The sequence below is a fragment of the Strix uralensis genome, chromosome 11, assembly GCF_047716275.1.
Source record: "Strix uralensis isolate ZFMK-TIS-50842 chromosome 11, bStrUra1, whole genome shotgun sequence".
In the NCBI taxonomy this organism is placed as follows: domain Eukaryota; kingdom Metazoa; phylum Chordata; class Aves; order Strigiformes; family Strigidae; genus Strix; species Strix uralensis.
Window position 1 is genome coordinate 26,026,535 of NC_133982.1, and position 26,668 is coordinate 26,053,202.

At 38.7% G+C, this 26,668-nt stretch overlaps 2 protein-coding genes across 6 annotated transcripts in view; one reads left to right on the forward strand and one right to left on the reverse strand.

Annotated features, from left to right (window-relative positions):
- Positions 1-217: 217 nt before the first annotated feature.
- On the reverse strand, positions 218-26,378 carry SLTM (SAFB like transcription modulator). 5 transcript variants are annotated; one of them, XM_074880063.1, is made up of 21 exons: positions 26,139-26,378; positions 25,288-25,375; positions 16,748-16,821; positions 16,269-16,454; positions 15,780-15,827; positions 14,758-14,785; positions 12,933-13,401; positions 12,320-12,369; positions 10,198-10,316; positions 8,426-8,575; positions 8,225-8,334; positions 8,056-8,135; positions 7,539-7,630; positions 7,152-7,315; positions 5,898-6,072; positions 5,191-5,315; positions 3,926-4,096; positions 2,781-3,095; positions 2,173-2,323; positions 1,250-1,407; positions 218-883 (listed from the first exon to the last, which is right to left on the reverse strand). In XM_074880063.1, exons 1-21 carry the CDS (start codon positions 26,337-26,339, stop codon positions 775-777), a joined length of 3,063 nt encoding a protein of 1,020 aa, XP_074736164.1. In that variant the 5' UTR covers positions 26,340-26,378; the 3' UTR covers positions 218-774. The 5 variants fall into 5 exon arrangements, with proteins under 5 accessions (XP_074736164.1, XP_074736161.1, XP_074736160.1 ...); XM_074880060.1 differs by having other exon boundaries at positions 7,975-8,135; positions 16,757-16,821; positions 26,139-26,377; XM_074880059.1 differs by having other exon boundaries at positions 7,975-8,135; positions 26,139-26,377.
- The window catches only part of RNF111 (ring finger protein 111), a 62,074-nt gene continuing 61,615 nt past the window's right edge, over positions 26,210-26,668 (forward strand). The window contains exon 1 of the mRNA XM_074880053.1: positions 26,210-26,228. Within this exon, the coding sequence (XP_074736154.1) occupies positions 26,218-26,228 (11 nt within the window). The 5' untranslated portion in view covers positions 26,210-26,217. The remainder of the gene's footprint in view (positions 26,229-26,668) is intronic.

Below are 26,668 nucleotides of genomic sequence, written 5' to 3' on the forward strand. Positions count from 1 at the left end.
CTGTCAAATTATTTCTTTAGGCCTCGCATGAGTGTTCCTGTCTCTTTTGGTATTAATCTTTCTTTTGCTATTAAATGTGCTTCTAGATTTTCAATTCAATAATAGGGAAGGAGACAATTAAGTCTTGGTTAGAAGCTAGTGGCACCCATGTTTTGATTTGCTATACCAACATGTCTGTTTAATTGCATCTTCCTTCCCCAAAGACTGTTTCAAAGACTTATTAGAAGCTATACAGAATATGAAGGTTTATTTCAAAAGAATACATTTGCAAGAATACACATAAATGCACTCAATGTAACAGTACCTTCTGCAAAAATAGGTTACATAATACCCAGTAATGAAAGAACAATCTTATTTCTCTACAAATTAGAAAGCAGAGATAATAGCCTGGACAACCTTCAAAATGGAGGTTATAGTTGTGTATGTTGTGATAAGTAGCTACTTTAAAGCATGACACCACAGAGCTAATGTTGGTAAATCAAACTACTAGCACACAGCTGCAAACTATTATTTTATACAGGATTAACAAAGATTTTGGTTCCAATTTGTTTTTACACAGCTCTAGTGCCTCAGGGAAAATGCTTATCAAAGATACACAAAAACTATTGAAAATTACAACGTAACTATTAAAATGCCTCCAAAATTGAGAGGAAAGTAATCATGTTAAATTAAAAAAATTTAACCAGGACTTTCAGACAAGATTTCCTGTGTTTAATCAGAGAAAGTTTACAAGAGATTTCAATAAGTTATCTTGAAACCAAGCAGCTGTAGATCTTAGAATCTTCGTGGAGGTCCACCTTTAAAGGGCTTAAATCCTGAGCCACTTCCCCTCTGCATGGAATTGCCTGTGATCTGTACAACTCTATTAATTGGTGAAGAGTTACTGGAAACAAAGGTTTTAAAATAGTGTTAAGTTATGGTAAGTATCTAAACTCTTGGTGCACAGGTGATAACACAGTTATGTCTTGTATCACTCAACTGTTAAACTTGGTCTCAAAAGAGACTTGAAACCATCTAAGAAGAGACTTTGTAAGAAGTTACTCTTCTGTGCGGCTGAACAATGCTGCCACTAGTGATATGACAGTTGTGGAGCCAGGTGCTGGCATGGAAGGACAGGTTTGTGTGTTGTGCAGCAGCAACCCATCCACAGGAAGGAATGCTGCCTGCACTCAGACCACTGTACTGCCTAAGCATAACCAAAGCTTTGAGAGCTCAGCAGGGAATGGAGAGGAAGGAGGAGTTTTTGTACCTTGTATGTGGAGACATCATGCCACCTCCTCCACGGCCATCTCCCATTCTCCTGGTGTCATGATAGCCACTTCCTTGAGAACTAGGTCCATGCCATTCTTTCCTTGGTCCAGTTTCACGGCTATGGCGTTCAACGACATGTCTGTCCTCGTTATAGTGCTAGTAAGAAAGTGATAGTCATTTTCAGAATGAAAGGCATATTTTGTTATCAACAGGAAGTGAGCTTTTCAAGAAAGTTAAGCTTACAGCTTATATAATATACAGAAGTCAAGCATCTTTTAAGATTTCAGTCTGTAGGCAGCTAACCCATGCTTACAAGAGTCCTGTTAAGCTCTAGATAACAAAAAGAAACTAATTTGCAGTAATGACTGGGTATGGGGGGAGTGAAGTTCTGTGATCTCGTACTGGACTCCCAATTCTGCCCTGATCTCATAGAATTGCTGACAAATGTGTTCCATATAGCTACAGAAAAAGAAACACAGTGTTTTCTCAAATGCTTCAGGATCCAGTAGCATGGAGCAATTTAGCCTGCAGACTTTGAAGACAAGCCTTAACAGAAGGTGTTTCTCTCAGTAGTACGTTACAGATCACAATGACCAACTGCACTGGAAGGAGTAGGCAGGGTAAGGATAAGACCCTGAAAATACAAGCTGACAAATTCTGAGAAGCCTAATCAGGAACTCATTTGGGTATTGTTCCGATCTACCTGAAAGATGCTAGACATAAAAAAAAAAAAAAATTGGGTAGTTTTTCTACAACTTCTTGGCTTATTAACAATGAAAAAGAACCTTTAAAACAAAAGAAAGCCAACTTGAGAATAGCTAGCATGCTTGGGTAATGATTTACATGCTGCTATACAGTCATTTTTCCAGCATGATTTGGCATTTTCCAGTGTCTCAGGCACAAAAACACAAGGTGACTCACTTGTCCTCCACCTCTTTCTCCCATCACGCCTCGTTCTCCTTCCCTGCTTCCATACCCAGAAGCACTGCTGCGGCTACCGGGGGGTGCACCTCTCACGTGTCCAGACACTTCTCTTCCTGATCGATCTGGCCTCTCGCCTCTGTAAAAATTGCTTTTATCAAAATTTTGGTTTCAGTATAATAGAATTGGTACCAAGTCGTAGCACATGTAGTAGACTTCAAAGATTCCTTTGTTTTTCAAGTTCCTAGCAACGTGCAGTTAGCTTCTTGGAAACATTCTTTCAGATCTACGTGGCTCTCAAAATAATTAAAGCTTACACATTATTTGTTTACATCTGCATTCTTGCCCAAAAGCCTCCTTACTCTATGTTGCTATACACGATTAAGAACGGACTGCTGGGAGTCAGTATCAAGTTTACAGGTGAGGCTTAGCATATGTGATGACCTACACACAGCTTTTTTCTAATGCTTTTGGAAAGAGACTTTGCCATTTGTTAGGAGGGGTTCTGGTTTTCTCTTTACACATCGATTCTTGAGGAATAGCTACTATGGATAAATTCTACAATAATCAGTACCTTCACTAGTTTGTTGGTTAGCCAGCAAACTTACCTGCCATCCCGTTTGTCCGTGCTTATGTTTCCCTCGCTCTTCCAATTTGTTTGCCTTGGTGGATTCGAACCAGTCTCTCTGGGATGTCGACCATGTGGTATTTCAGGTCTGTCATGAATGATCACTGTTCTTCTTTCATCTCTGTCTCCTCGCACTTCTCGCCTGTCTGAATCTCGAAGTTCACTTCTTGGTTGTGGCGGTTCATTTCTTCTGGACTCACTGAAGTTCTTAGGGTATCTCTCAAACCCTGGCTCTTCTCTTCGTGCTGTTGGGCGAGTCTTTTTTGCTTCACCTTGATTTACAAAACGTTCTCGCCTAAGTTGTTAAAGTAGGAAAAAGTCATTTGCTTGTCTCCCATTTCTCTGCATAGGTAAGCACATGTGTGAGTATACAAAAATATTATTCATTGTTGTATTACATGTTTATTACTACATATGTGGTATGTATCTCAAAGATCCTTCCCACCCCAAATTATATTCATTTCTACAGTTGTCATTTTGAGCTTGAGTTCTTATAGCCAGTGTAACATTTCTTTATAAATTTATCTGTTCACATGTTGGTCACCATAATTTAAGCAAAGGTAGGGTCTCCTTTTTGCCTAGTATGAAGCAGGGGAAACAGTATATTTCTCGAGCCAGCTAGAAAATTCTTAGTTTACAGCAACATAAAAGTAGAAGTCCAGAAGCTACACTTACATAGTCTTAACTTTATAGCTGGTTATGGAGATAAGTTTAACAGAAATATGAACTTGGATCTGGAACCAGCATTTACTGTACACTTGCATGGATCCTGACGAAACTCGTGCAAGTAATGCTATAAACTCTCATTAAATCACTTGCTTTTAGCCTTACTTCTTAAGGGGGTAAGTTGCCACGTAGGACACACCTAATCCATTGGAACCCACTTATGACTAGATGTGAAAGAGGAATAACAGCAAAAATTCTTCCAAAATGTCACCCAGAAAAAGACCACCAGGCAGCTAATTTAAAGTCCTTAGAGAAAAGTGGACTAGATTCCATGATATAAACAGCAAGTCCTGAAGACACAAGAAATTTTGGGACCCTACTGCAATTCTGCTGCATCAGAGCTATATAAAGCCTTTAGCACCATTTCAAATTTTGAACAATTAAGTTATCTAAACCTACCTATCAAAAGAAGATGATGGAACAGAAGAACCTTCTGGATATCGTCCCCGTTCTCTGTGATCAAAGTCATTAAACCTGTTCTGCTGGCGACTGTAATCTGAACTGTGACTAAAACGTGCATCTGTATCAAGAGCCATCTTCTTATTCTCATTCCAGTAAGGATCATCTCTCCTTGAAGGAAAACAAATGAACCCTCATCAGTTCCATATATCCAAATCAAGGCCTAATATGCAGAAAATTGTTGAGTCAGTTGTCTGTTTTAAAGACTCTCATTTGACCTTTGAAAAGCCACTAACAAAGGTAGACTCCTCTTTAAATATTAGTGAGCAAAATAAGAAAAAACAGAACACCCCTCTGTTTCAAGTACAAATTAAAGAGACAAATTATCAATAAAATATGTAATAAAATCTAAGCAATAGTATACTGTGTCAGTTTAAAACAAACAAAACAAAACCCCAACAAAAACACCACTGTAGCAAAGTTTTGCCTTGAAAATGGTCTTCTAGGGAAAAAAGTTGCCCTCCATAAAACCCAAAAACCCACCCAGAACACCCACAAACCAGAACAGCTTTCTCAGGAAACGATACTGTAGTAAATGTCACAGCCTTGCTTACTAGAAACATTAAGGTACAGAGTCTCTAGGGTAAGAATGTGAGATACTAAAGTGTATAATCAGTAGCCTTGAAAAATGAAGCTGTCTTTTTATTCTTCTGGTGAAAAAATATTAGTATTGTGCTAGTATATCTACCATGACAGCTTATGCTCACCTTCCACTGCACCACTGATATGTCAATTTTATGTCTAAGGTCTCAGTCCTATTCTTAAAATCAAATAAATGTCAAAGCCAGTTCAATTCATGTGGCTCAAACTGCAACTGATAGATGTCATCAGCTTCAATAAAAATTAAAAGCCATCACACATTGACTTCCCGTTTAACCAAAAATGTGAATTCTTAAAAAAGTAGAAGCTAGAAATTTCAACCATTAAGGCAGAACAACAGCTTTTCTCAAACACATTGTACGAAAAGAGCATGACACAATTCAGTAAGAATTAATTCACAAGATGCTTCTCTTATCCCAAAACTCTCTCCTACAGAGAAGGTGTGCTTCATGCTTGGCATAAACTGATGTCAGAAACAAATACCGGAAATCCAGTTTTTCTGTCAAGACTTGTTTCAGGTACAAATGCATTTTCAAGTCTGACAAGGCTGGTAGCTGTTTCTTTTTAATCAGTGCTGTAAAACAATAGTTTGAAAATTAGATTACCTGTGATCTACATCACGTGGACGTTTCAAAGAATTCCTCTTTTCCTGTTCATAACGAAGTTGCTGCTGCTGTCGACGAAGTTCCTCCCTTTCCCGAGCAATACGCTCTGCTTCTTTTCGACGTTCCTACCATGAAAGGGAAGGGTGAGTGAACACAACAGAACTGCTCTTTATTACAGATACCTACAGAACAGTTAGCGAGTATACAGAATTAACAGCCTTTAACAGAAAACTATCAATTATCCCATATAATTAATCCTTGGATAGCATCTAAGATTAAAGACTGTAAGCATACTTCTCTAAAGTAGACAGTAGATCTAGAGAAGCTATCGGTTGTTAAGACACAAATATCTCCAGTTAATTTCTTGTATTGATACTGTATTTGTTGCCCAGAAACACATCTCATTACGTTTGCAGCGATATTCTCTAGGAAAAATCTAGTAAAATTATGGAAGACTAGTATGGGCAATACGATCTGCTGTATTTCAGTTTTAGAGACAGATACATATAGCCACCACATAAATCAGTAGGAAGAATTTGCCTTCAAAGTACTCACAAGTCACACAAAGAAGATAAAGATGGATTATGTAATGTTTGGTTGGTTCTTTTATGGGCTGGATGGAAGGGTGAAGAGAAGAATTCACCACAAGTGCAAACTGGGTTATACTCCAACATGATATTGCACTACAGTCCAAAATATATGCCCACCTGTTCAATACGAACACGTTCTCTTTCCAAACGCTCCCGTTCCATCCTTTCCCTCTCTAGTTTTTGCCTTTCAATTTCTAATCGTTCCCTTTCTCTCTGCAAGCATTCTTCTCGTTCATGCATTATTCGTATGCGTTCTCTCTCACGACGCTCCCTCTCAGCAATTTCTCTTCGCCTAAAGAAAAAAAAAGAAGTAGCAGAAACTCATCTGAAAAATTTTCTCATCCAAAACTAACATCACCTTAGGCATAGACATGAAAACAAACAAACAAACAAAACCCACAGCGATTTGAGAGTAAGCTCTTGACAGAAGTCCTGGTATCAGGAGTCCACTCCTTTTAGTCCCAAGTAGCCAAACTGGTTTTATCATATTCTACAGAACCATTTAAGCAGACAACAGATACTAGGAAGTTATATAAAGAATCATCATTCCTGACGTGTTCTATGCTAGATTTGTATTTCTACATTGTCATCTGCCAGACAATAACATCAGCTTAACAAAGAATACGATTTGGGTCTTAAAAACTAATGCTATTTTAGCTCTTGTCCTCTTCAAGCTAACAAAAAATTTAACTTGTCTTCTCTCCAAAAGTAAGACAGAATAACATGACTACTCTGACTTGTACAGGTTAGGTATACTTGTCAACAGCTTCATTTTGCTTTCTTCTTCCCACCTCCTATAGTACAGCTTACAAAAAGGAAGAAAGGCATTTTTTTTTCCTTTAAGCTTTATTCTTGATGAGAACTCCCTTGTTTAGGGAAATCCAGCTAACCACACAAGTCACTTGACTACCCTTTGCAAACTTTTGGCGATATGAAAAGAGCAGAACAGAACAGTGTAGCCCTTTAGTCCTTTTATTTAAAGGGACAAGATTGTATTATGCTTGATTTGTCATTTAGATATACAACAGTTCTATGTTTAAAAACCAACAAAAAAAACCCCAAACACTTTTTTTGACCACATCTCCTAGTAAACTTCTCATCTTTTCAAAAAGAAGACTGGCATGCAGTAACACTGATGAGATACACCCCCCCATAACAAGCACTAAGCTATATTTGTACATATGTGACTATTAAAAGATTAAACAAAAATTTTGGAGTCTATTAATTCATATAAAGATACTGTTAGGGAGAGTCCCAGACTTTAACATCTGAGTAAAAGGCTTGACAGAATGCATTCTGATTAGGTTTCTAAGTATAGTATCTGATCAATTAATGTATAAAATAGCCTTTAGCAAAAAGTTGAATTACTACCTTCGGAGTTCAACAGCTCGTCGTATTCTTTCCAATCGAACCATGTGTTCTCGCAATCTCTGTTCCTTCATCTTTTCAAAAGGCAAGATATCCTTTCTACCCCTGTATTCCCTGAATTTCACTTTATCTTGAATAATACGCTCTTTGTTCCTCAATATCTGTGGCTATAGATAGAGATTACAATGGTTATTTCAGAAGTCTCATTCATTTAGGGAGATTTCTGGATGCTATGTTCAAGTATCATTAACTACTTAGCTATTCCAAAGCATACAAAGCTTCTATCTAAGCTTAACAGTTCGTGATAGTTTATTGACTCTTCAGTGAAAATATCAACTGTAAGGTAGTATCAAACCAGAGAAGGATTGCATCAAATCTATAGATACTTACTTTATCAAACCTTCCCCTTCTAACTGTCCTAGTGTGGCCTTGGTCTCCTTTTGTTTGGTCTAAAACTACAACTTGACCTGGGCTTTTACCACCTAGTGAACGGGGGAGAAAAAAAAAAAAAAAGAAGAAAAAAGGTTTAACACACATACATACATCCCTATTTGCCTATTACAGATTCTCCTTAGAGAAATATCCAAATCTCTTAATTGAATTGTTACTGGCAGGAGAAGCATACCAGCACATGTCTGTAATTAAGTAGTAATACAAAATATGGAAGCTTTTACATCAGCTCTAAAGTAATACGTTACTGTAGTCTAAAAAAAAAAAAAAAAGAACAGGTGTATAATTGTCTGGTTTCCAGTAAGAGCAAAAACATGCCCCCAAAACAAATCAGACACAGATATTCAACAGGAGGAAACATGGCTATATTGCATACTTATTCTTTTCTTTTCTTCAGTTTTTTTAGTGGATTCTTGATTAGGGCCACTTGCTCCATTATCACTCTTCTCATCTTTACCTTCTGTTTTCTTGGCTTCTTTACTTTCTTTTTTTTCAGATTTCTCGGATTTTTTTTCTTCTTTTTTGGTTGATGGAGTTCTTGTTAGGAAAGAAACACACAAATGCTATGAGGAAAATTCAACTTAAAAGGAGTTTCACAACTTCACAAGATACATGAAATTTCTTACTTGCTGGCTTTATCACTTGATGTGGTCTTCTTATCTCCCATGCTTCTACCCGAACCAGATTTCTCATCACTCTCCTTTTTCAACTCCTTTTTGGAGGGATCACCTTTCACCTATATGTTTTTTCCAGAAGCAAATAGGTTAATACAGATTCTTGCTTAAGATGGTCTATTTTGGGAAAAGTTTTCATCTTATTAAACCTACTTTCTCAACAGAAATTTGTTGTCCATGCAGCTCTGTTCGATGGAGGTGTGCAATACATCTAGCCACTTCTGTACTAGAAGACATTGTTACTATGCCATAACATTTTGCCCCTGGGCTTCGTGCATTTGTGACCACCTTTGCACCAAGTACCTACATAAACAGGTAAAATTTAGGTTTTGAGAGAGACAGTTCTAGTAAGGAAGCAATAGTATTCCAAAAATATTTTTCCCCTAGTATATAAAAAACAGAACCAGCCCAATAGCAACAGAAAAACCCACCCCCCCTTGAAAGACTGACACTCCCAAGTTTTCAAAAGCAGATAACTGCACAGGAAGTTGCAGCTTTGAGAACTTTATCCCAGCTTTCACATCAAGGCACATGAATGCTTACATCCTGTTTTGACCAGTCACAACCTCATGCATATTATCTAAATGCTTCTTTTGACAGTTACCGTCAGAATTCATTCACAGAAACACCACTGATGTGAATTTGATGGTTCATCTCTGACTGATGAACCCCACAAACAAGTCAGCAGCTGCCAATCAATGGCAGGAAAGTATAAGCAGTACTATGTAGTAACTTAACAAGTGAGCCAGTTCTTCAAAGGCATCTAGCAAATGTGTTAATTAAGCAATTTTAGCAACCAGCTCTTTGATACCTGCTTCTTGAGAAAGCATTAAGCTTTGTGTTCCTGCTCCCTGATAGAATTTCTGTAACTACTGGAGCCAGTATTCTTGATGTAGTGATGCTCTAATGAAACAATTTTACCCTTCTAGGAGCCTTTAATGGTACACTCATTCAGAAATTAAATATTTCCCAATTAATTTAAAACGGGGAAGCTAAATAAACACAGGTACCAAGCATCTTTACAGCGAAAACAGTCCAAGAATTGGAAGTTTTAACAAAATACACTCTCAGGTTTCAACACTTGTGAAGGCATTAAATAAAATCACCTCCTAAATTAATTAGAAGGATCAGATATCCAATAATCAGTACACATCCTTGATATTCACAGTGCCAAGGTTCTGACTAGTTCCCAAGATGCACTAATGTCATAAGCACAGTCTTATACAAACACTATGAATTCACACAGTTATCAGCAACTCCTTTGAGAAAATGAGAACAATTGCAACAAAAACTGTTCTCAGAAGACTGCTTAGCTTATATGCATTCTGCATTGTTCTATGGAATTTGTATATTAAGTTAAACCAAAATCCAGGACAACAGACTTACTTTAAGCAGCCTGTAAAGAACATTAAAAGAGTGAGTCCCTAAAGGAACAGGCATAAATGACACTTTTTTTTTTTTTACCTATTTTTCCCATTCATAAGCCCTCAGAACACATTTTAAAAGCGGTGTCCCAAAGCAGCAGGTTCTATAAAAGACTGTTTATATTAAAATTTTACTGGTTACCACATTATCTTACACTCATGGTTAAATATAGTTGCTGCAAGAGAACACAGCCATCATTTATTTAATTTTTTAAAAATTTTTTTAAAGTCAGTCCTGACCACTCATATTTGTGACATTTCTTTTGCATCTATCTTACCTCCACAGGAAGAAAAATTTCTTATAAAATTAACACATGGTTCTTCCTGTAAGCATGCACTCTTACTTTAGATGCTGAAAGTACTGGGTTTTTTTAGATTACACTGATTGACTGTTTCCTCTCAGACTTTTATTTAAATCAAGTATCACTCAATTTCTGTAACTGAATAGAGGAGGGGAAGGAGACACACACAACACACATGGTATCACACCCCATGAAATACCTTTCCATATTTGCCAAAGAGATTTTTCAAGTCAGCAGCTTTTGTGTTGGAAGACAGTCCGCTAACCCACAGGTTTCTAGTTGAACTTCCACTGCTACCACTAACACTGCTTGTACTTCCTGAAACAAGTTTCACAAAACAGCCAAAAAATTAAGGAGACAAAGGTACCAAGAATATTGAACTAAACTGTTGCTGAAAAGAGAAACTTAGCCTGTTACCTTTAAGTAACTGTTTATCCGGTTACCTTTCTTGAAAAGACTTCTATATAAAAAAAATATATGCCATAAGATTTCATTCATTTACCCATGTATTGAGACCAACAGCTTGGCTAACTCATACCCAAATGACAAGAGCTAAAAAATTAATACAATTTGTTAAAGGCATGCTTTACCCCTCATTTGAGTATGTACATCTAGTTTCAACTTCCAGTTCTTAGCAATAACTTCCATCAAAAAGTATTTTTTTTAGCACCCAACATTTGTTCTTCATCAGTACATCTTTACACTACTCACAGGACCCAAGAGATGGCAAAAAGGTAAATAGAGGAGACTTGGTTAATCCTAGCCTCCAGAAGAACGTGGTCAATTTCCACAACTTCTTCAAGTATCTGCCCTCCATCCAGAGCAGCTTTTTAAATATACTGCTGGATGGAGAACTGGATGCAACCCACCAAAATGATTTCCCGCATATTAAGGAAAATACAAAAAAGCTGGAAAAACATCACGTGCCTTAAATACCAACACCCCCTCCCCCATATATTAGCCATTTTTGCAACAACATAGAACTAAGCACTCAAGAGTTTCATGTAATTGTATTCCCAACATTTTTTAGTCTTGTATTATTTAGTTCAGCTTGGTTTTGTTTGCTGCTACACGTATGAACTGCTTTTGAGTATGTTAAAACATAGCCAGTCATACAGTCAAGACCAGAACTGGACCTCCAGCTGAACAGCTGGAAGATCTGTTATGCAGAGTTTTAAAATGTAATTTAACCTCCTTGAGGAAAAAGGGTAATTTTCCTCCTTCAATGCATCAAGATGAACTAAGAGCAAAAGGCAACAAATCTCAGTTATCGTCAAACTCAGATTATCTTGATAATTCTAGATATCTTGATAAACCATGATACTCTTAGAATATCATTAAAGAGCCACGATACTGGCTTTGGCTATGTATTTTAAGACAGCCTTATGACAGTTACTATTACAGTTATATATGCTACATGAATCCAGCAGATTTGCTGTATCTTCATTTAATTTAATTGTAAGCATGTAACTATCATGAAAGGACACGCATCTACAGAAGACCGAGTTATGTCTGTCACAAAAATTTCTCCTCAGAAATTAATTCATCGGGTAAAGTTCCATTCAACCATTAGTGATACGCAAGAGGTTCTGTGACAAAGGTTTTTGGCAGAGCAAAATAAGGAGACACATGAGCTTATACAAATGCATTTGTTCAACTATGGAAGCATCAGTATAACTGGTGACATTAACATGCTCTTGAGCTCCACTCTGTGAATCTGGAATCATAACACAGGGGTTTATGGTAACAGACGGAAACTCCAATGTAGACAAATAGGTCAAACTTTAATGCATTAAATAGCCACAAGTGCTATTTTACTAGTTTGCATCTAAACTGTTATACCTGGTTTGAGAGTTCACTTTAGTTAAAAATGAGCTAGAATTAAAAAGGAGACAAAAACTTTCATTGGCGTTACATTTAAGCACTTGCAATTATTTTTTGCGTGTTCTGCATGTAACCTCAACCCAAACTGTTTTAAGTAAGTTACAGCAGGCTTATCTGAAAATTACACCTTCTCATCAAAACAAAGACTTGGAAAACATAAAGTGGAATTTGCTCTCAAAAGTATTTTGAAATAGGAGAATGTATTTTCACTGAGTCTTTAGAATAAATATTTTCAATCTTACAAAGAATCTGGCATAAGGAGAAACAAAAAATATATATGAACACATACATATAGCTAATGACTACGGTACCTCTAGCATAATTTACTACAGATGGACGAGTTCAATTATATAAGCTGTTTTAGTACGTGGCAAGAAATTTCTCAAACAGGAAAGCATTAGTTCAAGACAATACTACCCTAAATTTGTAATAGTTACCTTTATCATCCTTTGACGTTGTCTTGCTTTCTTTAGATTCCTTAGTAGAGCTAGAGAAGCAAATTAAAAATCAGAAGAAAATTGAAAATACAGAATTTGGTAAGTGTTGCATTTTATACTACTAATACTAATAGACAAGTTAACATTTCAAAAAATAAAAATAAAAAAGGGCTAGACTGTTTATTTGAACAAATGATTCCCTTATGGATTCTTGCACTGATTTTCCCCAAGATGCCTGAAGATCTAGATTTTCTGACAACTCTATTCAGTGGATATATGGCAATCTTCTCCAGATTTCAGGACGGGGACTTGACTTCATTTTGTGTTCTTAGAACTGATAGCTGTTCATTACCATCATCACAAGGACATTTAAAAAAATCGTCAATTTGAAAAAAATAAATAAATGCTGACAATTCGACAATGCAATCAGTAGGACATAGTGTCTATACGAAGATCTTGAATTTTAAAAAGTAACTTATGGCGGTCAAAAAAATCTATAGGCAGGAGCATAGGATACTAATTACAAGATTCTTGCTGCTACCCCCTTAATGTAGAGTGATCTTATTGAATGCTGGTACTCAGTATCGTAAAGAACTGACATAGAAAAACAAACCTCTTTGCTTGACCAGAGGCCCCAGTAGACGAGGGACCTTTCTTCAAAGTATCCTTTTCTTTGTCTCCAGATTCTGCTTTCTTTGAACTTTCTCTGGCTTCCTTCTTGACGGGATCACCCTTCACGCAGTCTTCCTTCTTACCATCTTTATGGTTCTCAGTCATCTCATAGTCCTTGCTTTCCTTCTCCAGGCTCTGTGAAATGGTATCCTGCCCATCCTTTGGCTTACTTGCTTCAGAATCTGTAATTTTCACATTTTTACCTGTTTCTAGGAGGTCATCACCATCAAAATCCAGAGTGATGGCATCTTCAGCCTGGATTGTAACCGATATGTTATCATCCTCAGCTTCTTTCACAGAGGTGTTAGCTTCCATCTCTTCATGAGCCGTGTGATCAGCCTCAGCTAGGCTTTCTTCTGAAGGAAGAGGTTTAGATACTTCTTGTGTACCATCACCAGAACCTGCTTTATCTAAGAGGATTTAACAGGAATAAATATGGCAAAACAAGAAGTTTAAACAATTTCATATGCATAAGCTAGAATAGGACCTAGAAAATACAAAGCCAGTTATTAGCACTGATGGAAGGTTAGAAAAAAACACAAGGTGTATTAACACAAATATAAATCCTTTACCCAGGATCACTTATTCTTCATGGCAAAACACATTTTCTAGAGACAAATACCAAAACATTAGGAGGGAGAATATGGTTCCATCCTGGAGATACCCGTTCTTCATAAGAAGTATCCATTTTCCAGTTTAGGATTTAGCGTTCCAGAAGAAAATAGTTGCTTTGGATGCTCACAGTTTGATTTAATCTGTCTTTGAATCTTCCTGGTTCTAGGACTTCTAACCTTCCCAAATCCGGAAGAATTACAGTCTTGGAGAGTTTCAGCCAGTCTTCCACGCTGGTGTTCTCTTTTGCTTTTCCTTTCTAAACAGTTGTTTGGCAGTCAAGCGAGCTGTACAAGGCTGCTGCAGAACACAGACGAGTGAGCTTTAATCCAGAGTTCGTAGACAAATGGTTCTCAGTCTTCATCCGCTGGACAGATTTTTCCATCTCAGTCCCACAAGGCATCTCCAACCGTATTCTTGGATTTGTGCAGATGAGACACTTCAGCCATAGGGTCCCTCGTAAACATGAAGTCTGTAGTTTTATCCTGTAACTTCAGTAATGTGTTTATTCCATCTTGTGTAAAGTGATGGTGTCCCATGTCCTTTCCAGTCCACAATACGTAGAATCCTTAAGACTTCTGTCCAGGAAGTCTGTTTGCCCAAATGCATTACATTCCTTCTATAGTTTCACTAAATGAGCACAGCTTAAAAAAAGGTAGCCACTCCACAGGTTTCCAAACACTTGTTTTACCATCCTAGACACAACTGGTATTTCCAAGTGACAGTAAGCTAAGCATATGACGGTCCATACATTGTTGGGTGCTCAATTTCAGTGTAAGGGTGTATCATTTCCCTCAAACATCAGTTACTGCAGTGCAAGTTGGAAGTTTTTGCATCAAGACTTACCGTATATTAAAATCAGAGTCCTTGAATACTATGTTTTTTCATTAAGAATCATAGTATTACAACTATATTATACATCCACCCCAGTAACTGATCAGTACTGTAATCAACTCTTAAGAGTAAAATAACTCTTAGGAGTGAAATAAACCCACTGACTGCAGTGATTCCAGGTGCTGAGCTTAATAAGGAGACAACTGATACTTAGTACTGGAGACAAGCCTAGTATTAGTAAAGAGATTGAATATTACAAGAGAAAGTTGTCTGCTCTACCAGACTAGAGATCTCTGAACTCTATTAAACTTTAAACATACCTTTCTCATTTTCTTCATCTTCACCATCCTGCAAGAAAAGGAAGTCAAGACTAAATGTCTCCTACTTTAAGCAGAACAGTTCATATTTTCCACAGAATTTCTATTGCATGAAAGCAAATCAATGAACTGAAAACTGCTTCCAAAGAAAAGATGATCTAGAAACCAAGCCTGTGCATCTCTGTTGTCAAACTACTGAAAAATTGTATGGAACTTTATTAGCATCTATTTGCAACACTTGCAGTTCGCAATTGGTTGGAACACACAGCTATTTTCTTCCCCCCCATTAACTCAACAGCACATTTCTAAAATGTCCTATGTCTTGCTAAAGCCTTCAGAATGGATGTCACACTGCTGATTACTGCTTTCGATGAGATGCAAGCAATCTATCAATAGCTTTAAAAGCTTAGGACAGAAGTCAGAAACTAGGTAGACCTCCTCCACTAAGTACTTAAAAATGAAACTGTGATTTTAATAGGTATTTACTTGTTTATCATTAGCCTCACTGAGCAAGACATGCTGTGTGAGATGTCCCTTTTCAGACATCGATTCCATGTAACGCAGAATGAACTTCTGAACTTCAAAGATGTTACTGACGTTAGGTATTAACAACAAAAAAACCCCAACCAACCAACCACCCCTCTGCAAACATTGTCCCAAGGCAAATTTTTACCTTAAAACAGGAGTTCTAAACTCCTGAATAGACTGTAGATACTATGTTACCATTTGGCATAGCCTTCTACAGGATTTTTAAGAGAGTTTGAAACATACTCCTTGCTAAGTCTATGCACTGAATACTCCCAAATTGTAGACAGGAATTTGCATTTAAATAGGACATCTGATTTGGAAGTCACAATTATCTGCATTATAAAAAATATGAATGAAAGCTTCCCATGCTATTTACCTTTACTGTATTACATCATCTGACTCTAAGACGCATGCTGGAACAAAAAGCCACTCTAAAGTGATCTTTTCCAACTAAATAGACATGAAAATCAGCTTAACAGAACTGATTTGGAACTTACATGGACAGTTGGAAAAGTGTAATCTTCTACATCTTGACCTTCATTTTCCTATGAGAACATAAAAGTGACTTGCTCAGCAAACTATGTGTAAGACACTTAAACACTGAGAGTCAAGAGATTCGGTTAACTCAGAAATATTTCAGTTAAGTGGATACACACTCAGTAAGGTGAACATCAATGAGCAGTTCTCATGACTTGCATCCTTCAGTTCAGTGTTCAGGTTACGTATGTCACGACTAGTACCAAGGAAAAGGACCACTTATGAACTCTGTATGGACTGTGGTAGAATTTTATCCATCAATGCCACATTTGTTTCAGAACTATTCAAACTCAAGTCAAGGAGAAGGGAAAGTAAAAAAAGGTCCAAATTATCTCTTCAAGATAAGCAAGACAAACTGAGAAACTAGTTTGGACTTCCTAGTAATACAAACATACTAAGAAAAACGTACCCTTTGCTGATAAAAATGCATGTAAAATACAACAAAGTACCTGACTTTCAGAATCCTTTTCTGCATCTTCTGTTGTCTCTGCTGGCTCCAGGTCGTGGTATCTTTTCTTTTCTGCAGATGGTAGTTCTTTAGAATTCAAGTTCTCATCATCAACAGATTCTTTGAAGTCCTTTAATTCATCATTTCCATCTTGATCACTTGCATCTTGAGTCTCCAATTCACTTTCCTTTTGGTGTGAACAACAAATATTTGTCATAACTATGGGTATTAGCTATATTCTGAAAAATTCACTGCTAGAATCACTGTTTCTGCAAAATACTGTATCACACCCATAATAAAAATTTGTAGCGTGTTTAAAAAACCCCACACCTTCACACCCTTAGACATCACAGCTGTGAACACAGTAAAAACAATGCTCCAAATTTCCACATAAATTAGCGCAAAGAAAACGTAAGCTTTTTTTGGTAAAAAGAGCCAAACATTAAACTTAAATACAAACCGGGGAAAAAATGTACATACTTTTATTACCTTGACAAAGGAATCATCTTCAACTGAAGCATCACCAGTTAATTCATCGGCTTCCTGCTTTTTACCTGAAATAACAGGATACGCTAATGACTAGAGCTGCTACATACAGCAGACTTTCTTTCAACACTGATTATGTGTTGGGCCTTTATTTATTATTCTTTATATGCTCAAGTTTATCTGAACTGTTCACTAAAATATAACCCTCCCAAAATTGAGTATTTTTAAGGTAAGGAAAAAAAACGTCAGCTGAGTGAGCATGAACAATCAATGCTGCTGCATAAACAAGCAGTTACATCCAAGTTAGTGATTTTCATACCAGTCCTCCTACTTTGAGTGATAATGGAATTCAGGATAACATTAAACTGTACATTTCTAGAATTACTGGAGTTAAGTAGACATTATGACTTAAGACTTTGGAAAGGTCTTGCCTTATAGGATAATTAGCATCACTGAGGAACTTAGGTTAAAAGGGACCTCTAAAGGTCATCTAGTCCCCCCCAACCTCCTGCTGAAAAGTAGAGCTAAGTTCCAAATATGATCAGATTGCTCAGGGCTTTATCTAGCTGTGTTTTTGAGTATCCACAAGTATGGCAATTGCAAGCCTCTGCAAGCGACCTTTTTCAGTACTTTTCATCACCAGAGGGAACAATTACCAGAAGAATTGAGTCAGGTGAAGCACTTGGGTTTTCTACATGTTCTTTACTGTACGAAAGGCATGTTCCATTGAAGAATTCTATTCTTCCAGCACAGACACACTTTTCTCTAATAAAGGTGCCTCTGTGGAGATAACTACCAGACATAGTTCACTTTGGAATCATTTGCATTTCCTTAATCTGCTGCAAAAACAAGACCAAAGAACACTAGATACAAATATCTCCAAAAAACCACAACTTTGTATAGCATTCTGTGTCTCTGATCCATTCTATCAAAGATTAGCCTATGCAATGGTTTTCAGTAGCTCAAGATGCAAATGAGATGGCAGTCATGATCATACTTAATGTTTTATTTTTTGAGATCACATCTTCCCTCATCCCTTCATTCTCTAATGAATGGTTAAATCAATTTTATGGATATTCAAAAGGAATAAAAAAAAAAAAGCCAAAGTTTGAAATAGTATAGACATTTCTGCTACCTGGAATAGTCAACTTTTGTCAGCAATTAATTTCCATAGTCTTTCATACACAGTTCTTAACTTGCATTTCAAAGCCAGAAACTGCTCAACTACAGGGCAAGAAGAGACTACTGGTTTGGTTTTACTTAGATTCCAGCTGGTTTTATTCATTTCACTGGCAAGTGGTACTCGGACAGTACTCCTATATACAGCATATTGTCTTTTAGACATAAAGACATCTGGCATAAAAACATCTTGGCCACTGGTTTTACTTCATTTAAAACAAACAAAACATTCCTGGTTTATATTTGTAATGCAATAGATTTATGAGATTTTGGTGCAAAAAGCCAGTAGCACAGGTATACTTAGGGAAGCTAGCTTTCCTCTGAAAGAGGAGTGCACTTACACTGGAAAAGACAGTTTTTGATATGCATGACAGCTGATGCCTAAAAGCTAGACTAACCCAAATTTTATATTACTATTTGAGCATTCTGCGATATGATCCACAGCCACAGATATCTTCAATATAGATAAAAAGCAGCAAGAAACAGCAAGGATTTCTACATACATTCAACTGTTTTCTGTTTTACCCCTCTCACATTGCAGTTCTTTAGTTTGTTAAACCTGAAACACCAAGTTTTTCCTGTATCCCATATCCAGCTAAGCATACACGGAGACAGGCAAACATAGAGCAGATGCTAGACATATTTAGCAACTATCTAGCATATACTATTACGAAAGCTATTTAAATTCACTCATTTTGACTGAGGAAATCTGGCAGGCGAACTAGAATCCAGACTTTATAGGGAATAGGGAAAAAAAAAATTGACAAAGCTACCTTGTTAATCCCAACATTCTGCAACAGCAGCTAGAGAACTGCTCCATTTTACTGACATGTCCTCATCAAGAGGAAGTTATACCTTTCAGTAATGAAGCTGTCCATATCTTTTGCTTGCTGCTAGATTAAGACAGACAGGAATACGTGTTTTCATTAGCCTTTCTTTAGTCTGTCTTTCTGCAGTAAGTCCCATTTACTCTGAGTACCAGAGGTATACTAAGGCTTAAGGAGACCTGAACAATGACCTTTACTGTTCAGCTTCAAGCCAGAGTAAGAAGTTTCCTTTCCCTCTTTGTTCTGTGTTTCAGGGTACTTTGATCTAGAGTCACACTGTTCAAAAGTGGCACTTCCAAGGTTCTAATACAGATAGTTTTCAGATGTTGGTACAGTAACTTGCCAAAAAGCCAGTATCCACAAAAATTCAAAGCTTTTCCCCACTGATACTCATCCACAACGGGCTACTGAAAGGCACACTTGGCTCAATTTCACATAACTAAAATCAGATTGCAACAAACACCTTTCAGAAATGGACTGTTTCTGTGAATTTATTCAAGACCAGTATCACTCTGAAGAAAATAACTGGGATTAAAATATATGTTAACAATCACAGTCAGAACAGCTAGACCTTCTGTAGACAACAGGCATAGCAGGTTTCAAGTCACACAAGTTGTCAAAATATGATAAAATTTCTGTACAGGTTTACCAATGCAGTGGCTATTGAAAATGTCAGTGGCACTCACCACAAATCTGAGTGCCTAACACCACAGATACTAATTTACCTTGGAATGATAGCACTCCTTTATAAGCCAGGCTCAATCCCCTTTCTGGCAACGGCAATTGCTACACACCATAAAATTGCAAGAGACTATTTACATAGAGAATGAATATTCTCCTTAGAAGTAAGAAGATGATTTAGAACACCTTTAAAATGTTGGTTTGATATAATGCAAGTTTAGCTTTAATCTCATTTACAAGCCTTATAGTAGCATAAGCTTGTTCTACTTATTCATGTTCTTCTACATGAGAAATTCAGGCTACCTGAGTGTATACAGAATTATAGAAGAGTGTATTTTGGACAAGTCTTAAATACACTAGACATCCACATCTCATGCAAAAGTAGTGACACACTCATCATAAAGTTCTGGAAGAATTTGCATTTGTATTTCTTCTGGTATTCCCGCTGAAACCCCCAACAGGGTTCTGTTGTACCTGATGCTAAAGATTCATCAAAAACATGGGACAGGAGGCAAAAAGGAGGGAAGGGAGAGAAAATCTTTACAATGGAATAATCTCTTCATAACATTATTTAGTTAAGAGGTCTGCTGCAATTTGAATAGTATCATTTGCCACTCTATTAACAAAAGTAAATTATCCTGTTATATTTCTGTATTCTTAAATGGTATCATATGGTAAAAAGAATATTTAAGTCTTCTACAGTGTCTGCAGGACACTGCTCTTAGTAATTTATGGTTTTTAGAAAGGATGTACTTTGCAAAGTCAGATACCCTCTAGAAAATCACCGACTTGCTCATAAGATTTGCCATCATTTGCCAACATCCGTAACACTTTCTAGTACAGCTCATTAGAGATATCACTCGCCCCCACCTTAATGAAATTACTTAGGAAGCATTTGGCAAGATTACTTCTTCCCATCTGAGGGCACATGAGAGCCTTACCTACAGTTGTACACTGTTTATATCTTGCTTCAATAAGGCATGATTTATCACAACTTAAACAACAAAAACAACTTTCTAGTATTGGAACCACCTATGCAAAGTGTTTCTACGGTTCAGCCTGCATGTTATTTTTCAAGTGTTGATTACGACTTACTACATCTTAAATTTCTATCATCAATACTGAGTTCAGGAATTTTAGCTTAACAATTTCCTCCCTCCAGAGAAAGATTCTTTTCTATACATCATCTACTCATTAACATGCAAGAAGACAGTCTACTTTAGAATTCATGTTCTCTTTACAAATAATTTACATACATCTTTCCTCAGAAGGAGGAGAATGTATTAGTTTCCTTATAACGTACTCTTATCTTAGGTAAAACACTTGAGAAAGAGTAGGTCTCAACAGATGGTTTAATCTTGGCAGAAATATTTTAAAGTTTGCAGGGATATATAGTGATTGAAAACCACTGGTCAGATACCTAGAAACAGTAATAAATTAACAAACCTACTTTGTGAGTCAATTAAGACAGACATGCCTGGTACTGTGTGTAAGGGCACACACACCGCCACCACCCCCGCCCCGCCAACAACATTTGCAAAAGTCACTTTTCAGTCTTTACTATTTTATTCAGCAACTGCAAGCAGATCAACAGAATTGGCCACTGAGAAGAAGCGACAAAGAAGCTACCTGCTTGTCTTAAATTATTTTTAATATATAATTATTAAATAATTTTTAAAAGCAGGTCAAAGTTCAGGAAGAAGATTAATTTAGAAAATTTATTCTGAAAAAATTTATTTAGAAAAGAATTGAAAACTCAGGTTATTCAAGATTAAAATCAAGGCAATGGTACGAGCACCCCACAGATCATGTTATGTACATAGCATTTTCAGTGCAGTTGAGAATCCCTAGCTCTTCTCCAGCCATGATTCACTGGGCAGGAAAACTCTGATCTACCTCTGGACAAGCTCACTGCACAGTACAGTGTTTCAGAAATCAAATCACAGAACTGTAGTAACAGATGTTAACAACTCAGAAGAAGAAATAATAAACTGACAGTTTGTTTAAATAGTTATTTTAATATTCCTGAAGGACAGAAGACATCATGACAGACTACTTCTGACACTCCACTCTCCTTTTGAAGGCCAGCAGTGTACAACTTAGTTTTGTTGGGATTTTTTTAAATAACTAAACAGTTTTAATAAAGAAGTAAAAATTATTTTGGCAATAGCATAAGCCAGCCACGCTGTCAGCTGTGAGCATTTAAACTAAGAAACGGTATTGTCAAAATGGAACTGCAGTCGGAAACCAGAGGGATCGTTAAGACACGAAGTAGTAGATGTCTAACTGGCCTTAGAAACTTGAAAAGCAGCAAATAAACATCTTTGCTCACATTAATACTCTGGGGTTAAAATCGATTAGCCTAAAATCTGTTCTTCATCAACACTAAATTCCAAAACTTGGCCAAAAAGTAACTTTCAATCACCAAGTTATGGTGTATCAATATGCTACAGTATTTCTGACTGCAGATACTTCAAAGGAATGCTCACATCGGAAACGTTTGAAACATATTTCATACCAGCAGTAAAGTAACTGCCTCTAGATACCAGAATAAGCAGCAGAATGTTCAGGCTTGAAAAGAACAGTTTTTTCCAGAAACTGTCACCTTTTTACAAAAAGAGAAATTTGTCCATAGCTACAAAATTCCAGGGTGGAGAAGCACAGTTGAGGCAATTTAAGATGTAGCTCTTGGTATCTGTTCCATCTTTAAGCTTTCAAACTTTAATTGGCAAAACCAACTGATCTCATCTGTACAGCTCTTCTGATTAGCTGTTCTGCAGTTCTTCTTTACTCCAAATATTGAATTATATTAGCTTCTGGAAGAAGTGTTAGATTTTTATTAACTTTGCATACAGGATTGATTCTGGTTGGATTACAGAATCCTTCTGCAAGCATTCTTTAAGTCGTGATGCAAAATCCTCCAATCATACACTTTCCCAATGAAGATCCACGTGGCTCCCTCTATGTTATCTCAATTTTGGGTAAGTCAGTAAATGTCCTATATTAAATATGACTCCTTTTTCATGCAATATCTTGTGCTGCAGAACTTGGTATGGGACACTGGCGAGCTGCTGTTTGTTTTAAGAGAGAAAGAAGGTCTACATTCAAATCAGTTTAGTCAAGGCCTTTTTCTTCTACTCACAGTGTTTTATAGGTGTTTCTTTCCTATCTCATAGCAAGTTGGCTTTCTATCATCATTGTCAAAAGCTTGTCAGTGAAAAACTGCAGTATATTCTCAGCTGATAAACCAATTTATCAGGCCATTACAAAATCTTGTTCTGTGAAAGCAAGTCTCACTCTTAGTCTCATTCCTGTTCTCCATTTTTGTCAACACACACAAAAAAAAGCAATGAGAGGGAAAGCACGTATATCACTCACACACACTATTCCTGCTCTAATTCAGCCTGCACCAATATTCCAGATGAAGTTTTTCTAATAGACAATGCTAGGGAATTAGACATCTCACTTTTTCCACAGACCTTAAGAGTTGCAGTAAAACTGGCTACAAAAGACACTCAGATCTAAAATCGATAGCCATCTGACATAGTTTGTGATTTTTCACAAGGGAAACCTCCTTCCTCCCTCCCATTCACCTCTCTCTGGCCGCTGTGAGGAGGTTTATCCATTACTCCCACTCCCTGGCCTTTTCTAAGGCTGTATTTTCTTTGCAAACAAATATCTAATATTCTTACCCTCCTTTGTACAGCAATAATAGCAGGAGGAAAAAAAATACTATAGGACTAGCAGTGCCGTTAATTTTACTGCTGGACAGCAGTAAAATAATTAAAGACCCATTAGTAGTAGTCTGAAGCTGTGGGGTGGGGGGAAGCAAGCATTAGCAAAAGGCCTAGAGCAATCTGCCAGCAAAACCAGTAAAGGAGGCAACGAAGAGCGTGTACAAGCACAAGGAGGATCAAGAGAGTGAATTTTAAACTAATTTCATCTTACTGAATTCAGTTGATGGGCATGCATCTCCCACATGCCTTTGAAAGTTTCCTAGTGAGACATTAGGGAATGGATTTTTGAAATGCTAGACTTCTAAGTTTTGAGGAATGCTTTCTGGTTACTAGTAACATATTTCAGTGGAAAGCACCAGAGAGGGAGATAACATCAGAACGAGCAGTTAACACATACAAGGAATAGTTAAAAAGAAGTATTTTTTTCTTACAGCTAGAAGTAAAACAGTAAGATCAAAAAAGATTTTCCCTAGATGAATTAGCGAGTTTTTCTTGTTCCACACTTGAAGATTAATATAGCATGAACCTCTCATACTTTTGGCACAAAATTTGCTCTTAAGACTTTCACAATCCAAAAAGTAATGAGGAAAAACTCTTGAGCTTGCAAACTGAACAGATAAGAACTTCATGAAGGTCATATTTTACTTTGAGGTTCACCAGGAACGTACACGTCCTACGTATGCCTTACGATTCAATTCCACAGAAGAGATGGCAAGGAACAGCTACTACAGAAGCCCTGTCTCAGGCAGCAGCATCGCTAGCAGGCAAACTACCTTTGCAGAAGCAAAATAATATAACTAAACAAGAAGCTGGTTCAAGAACTTTATGCACATCATGATATTAGTTTGGAGAATAGGAGGATGAAAAGCAGCAGGTAAGAGAAGTATTCCATCACAGCAGAACAAGTAGCAATTTAGATCTCTACACAAAAAATGGTGGAAGCATTTCCTTATTTAGTTTCCATGTAGTTTTCTTAAGCAAGTTACCTTTCCAGAGTAGGAAATAAAGTAATGTCACAGAAGAAAATGAAACCACATTGTGAAGCAGTTTATCTCCTTTCACTTTTCTAGTGTTTCAAAAGTACAGGTAAGTTATTCAAACTTTCTAAGCAGATACTTTTTATTAAATTCCCCATCCACAGCACCAAAGGCATGAAAAATCACTTCTGCCACAAAACTCAGCCTAGGACAAGTGACAGTGGTATAAGATTGATCATTTCCAAAACAGCACGTGTATAAACATTCTTAGCATGTATGTTCAATGAAGAACGCTATGCATAAAACAGATTTCCTTTCCTAGTATTACTTGATTATGGATGTTCCTGGAACAACAGAAAACAAAAGCCCAAACAAAAATCCCCCTGAACCCAAACTCACAAAACAGTATTTAAATACTTATGCAAAAGAAAACAGAGCCGACATAGTCACTGCCAAACAGATTCATACAGAATCTAAATAATTATTTTTCACAATAGAAAGCCAAAAATCTCAATCAGACATTTCACAGTGAGCCTTCAGAGCCCATTCAGGAAATTCGTATTTATAAATCCTGTCTTCTCTAAAAAGTATGCTAATAAAGCCACACAACACAGTCCTCTTCAGGCAGTGACCCCCCTACCACTTATTATCATACACTCATGACTAGCCTAGGTCCAGCACCTTCTCATGGCTGAACAACTTTAGTTCTCCCTTCGCGGTTGCACAGATACTGTCAGACACTACAGAGATACCCGTATCCAGCACCAGAGCCACACAGCAGTTCTGCACCTGTAACACTCCCAGTTCAGGATCTCTGTTAGCACACTCCAAAAATCTCACAAATCATCTACACAGCCTCAGCACGTCTCAAAGATCTGTGGGTAGTACAGCCACCACCTCCTACCACATCTCTTAACCCACCCATTTTCTATATATATCCAGCATCCCTATACATTGCCTATATACAGTGACCGAAAATAGATGAGTGAGGCAAAAGACATCTTACATGACAGAAGTCATAAGCAATAAAGTCACAATGGTATCCAAACTACAGGCCACAATTCCACCTTCTTGAAGGTGATATATGTAACAAGAACTGCTTAAGAATGTAATGTATATCAACAGATCTTAACCTTTGCCTTTAGTTGGTTTCTTGGTGGGTGTGTCAGCCGAAACAGTTATTTCAATATTATCTGGATCACCTCCTTCCTCTTCAATAGCCTAAATGAGACAAAAAATACAATTTTTAACGTATTTCAGTGGGAAGCTCGACAATTTGACTTCAGCAGAAGTCAGTGAACCAAACACTTATTTTTTTCCATCTCAAAAATATTTTGTAAAACACGATGGCGCGAACCTTTCACTTAAAGCTGGAGGAGAGGAAGGGAACGCTAACGCTAATGGCAAGAGTTTAAGCTGGCAAAATGAAATTTTCAAAGTACAGCTTATCAAGTACCAGCAGATTTCTCTCTGAAAACATAACAGTAGAGGCCACTACGACATCCGTGATGACATTAAGGGCAGCACAAAAACAGGAGGGAGGAGGGAAGCACACAAAATCTACAGCCACACCAGCCCTGGGGCTCGCCCCGGCGGCCGCCTGACGAGCTCCAGCGCCCGGGGTGGCGGGCGGGCCGCAAGGCCGCGGGGTGAGCTCCGCCGGCCGGCCCGGCCTCCACCCGCTGGGACACCGAGCCCAGCCCGGCCCGGCCCGGCCGCCGCCCCCCACCCCGGCGACCGAGAGGGGCGCGCCGCCCTGCCGGGGCCACGCGCGCCGCTGGGGCTACCCGGTCGCGGCAGACCCTCGCCCCTCCGCCGACACCGGCGGCGGCACAGGGAGAGGTCCCGCCCCCCACACCGAGGGCAGCCGGCGGGGCCGCAAGGGCCCCGCCCCCAGAGCTGGGCGGCCAGCGGCGGCGGGCCGGGCCCCTCAGCAGGTCGGGCCGGGCCGGGCCGGCCCCCGCGGCCTGTGCCGGCCTCTCACCTGCTTGAGCCGGGAGACGAGCACGGTCTTCACCCCGGTGATGTCCAGGTTGCGCCGCTTCAGTTCCGACTTGAGGTCGATGACCCGCAGGTCGGTGATCTTCTTGCTCTCAGTAGGAGGCGGCGCCGCCGCCACCGCCGCCGGAGCGGCGGGTGCCGCGGGAGCCCCCGCGGCGGCGGGAGACGAGGCGGCGGCGGCCATTTTAGAGCGACTGAGCGCGGCAGCTGCACGCACAATGAAACCCACCCCCCCGCCCGGCCGGGCCGCCCAGTACCCGGATGGAGGCCGCGGCCGACCTGGAGACGCGCGCAGGCGCGCTGCGGCTCACCTGGCCCGGGACCTCCCCGCCAGAGGTTGGCGCCGGGCGGGCGGGGGGTGTCGGGCTGCGCCTCGGCCCTGCGGAGCCCGCCCAGGAAGGACGGGCCGGGGCTCGGCACGGCGCGGGGCTGGGCTCTTGCTTCTGCAGGGAGCGGCGCCGAGAGCCATGAGGTGCCCCAGGGCGGTGTGGGCGGCGGGGCCGGGCCGGGCCT

Coding starts and splice junctions, on each gene's coding strand:
- SLTM (XM_074880059.1), bottom strand. CDS start 26,339: ATGGCCGCCGCCGCCTCGTCTCCCGCCGCCGCGGGGGCTCCCGCGGCA. Junction 10,317..12,319: donor AACGTCAAAGGATGATAAAG/GTAACTATTACA, acceptor AACTTGTTTCAG/GAAGTACAAGCAGTGTTAGT. Junction 1,408..2,172: donor GAGAAAGAGGTGGAGGACAA/GTGAGTCACCTT, acceptor CTTTCTTACTAG/CACTATAACGAGGACAGACA.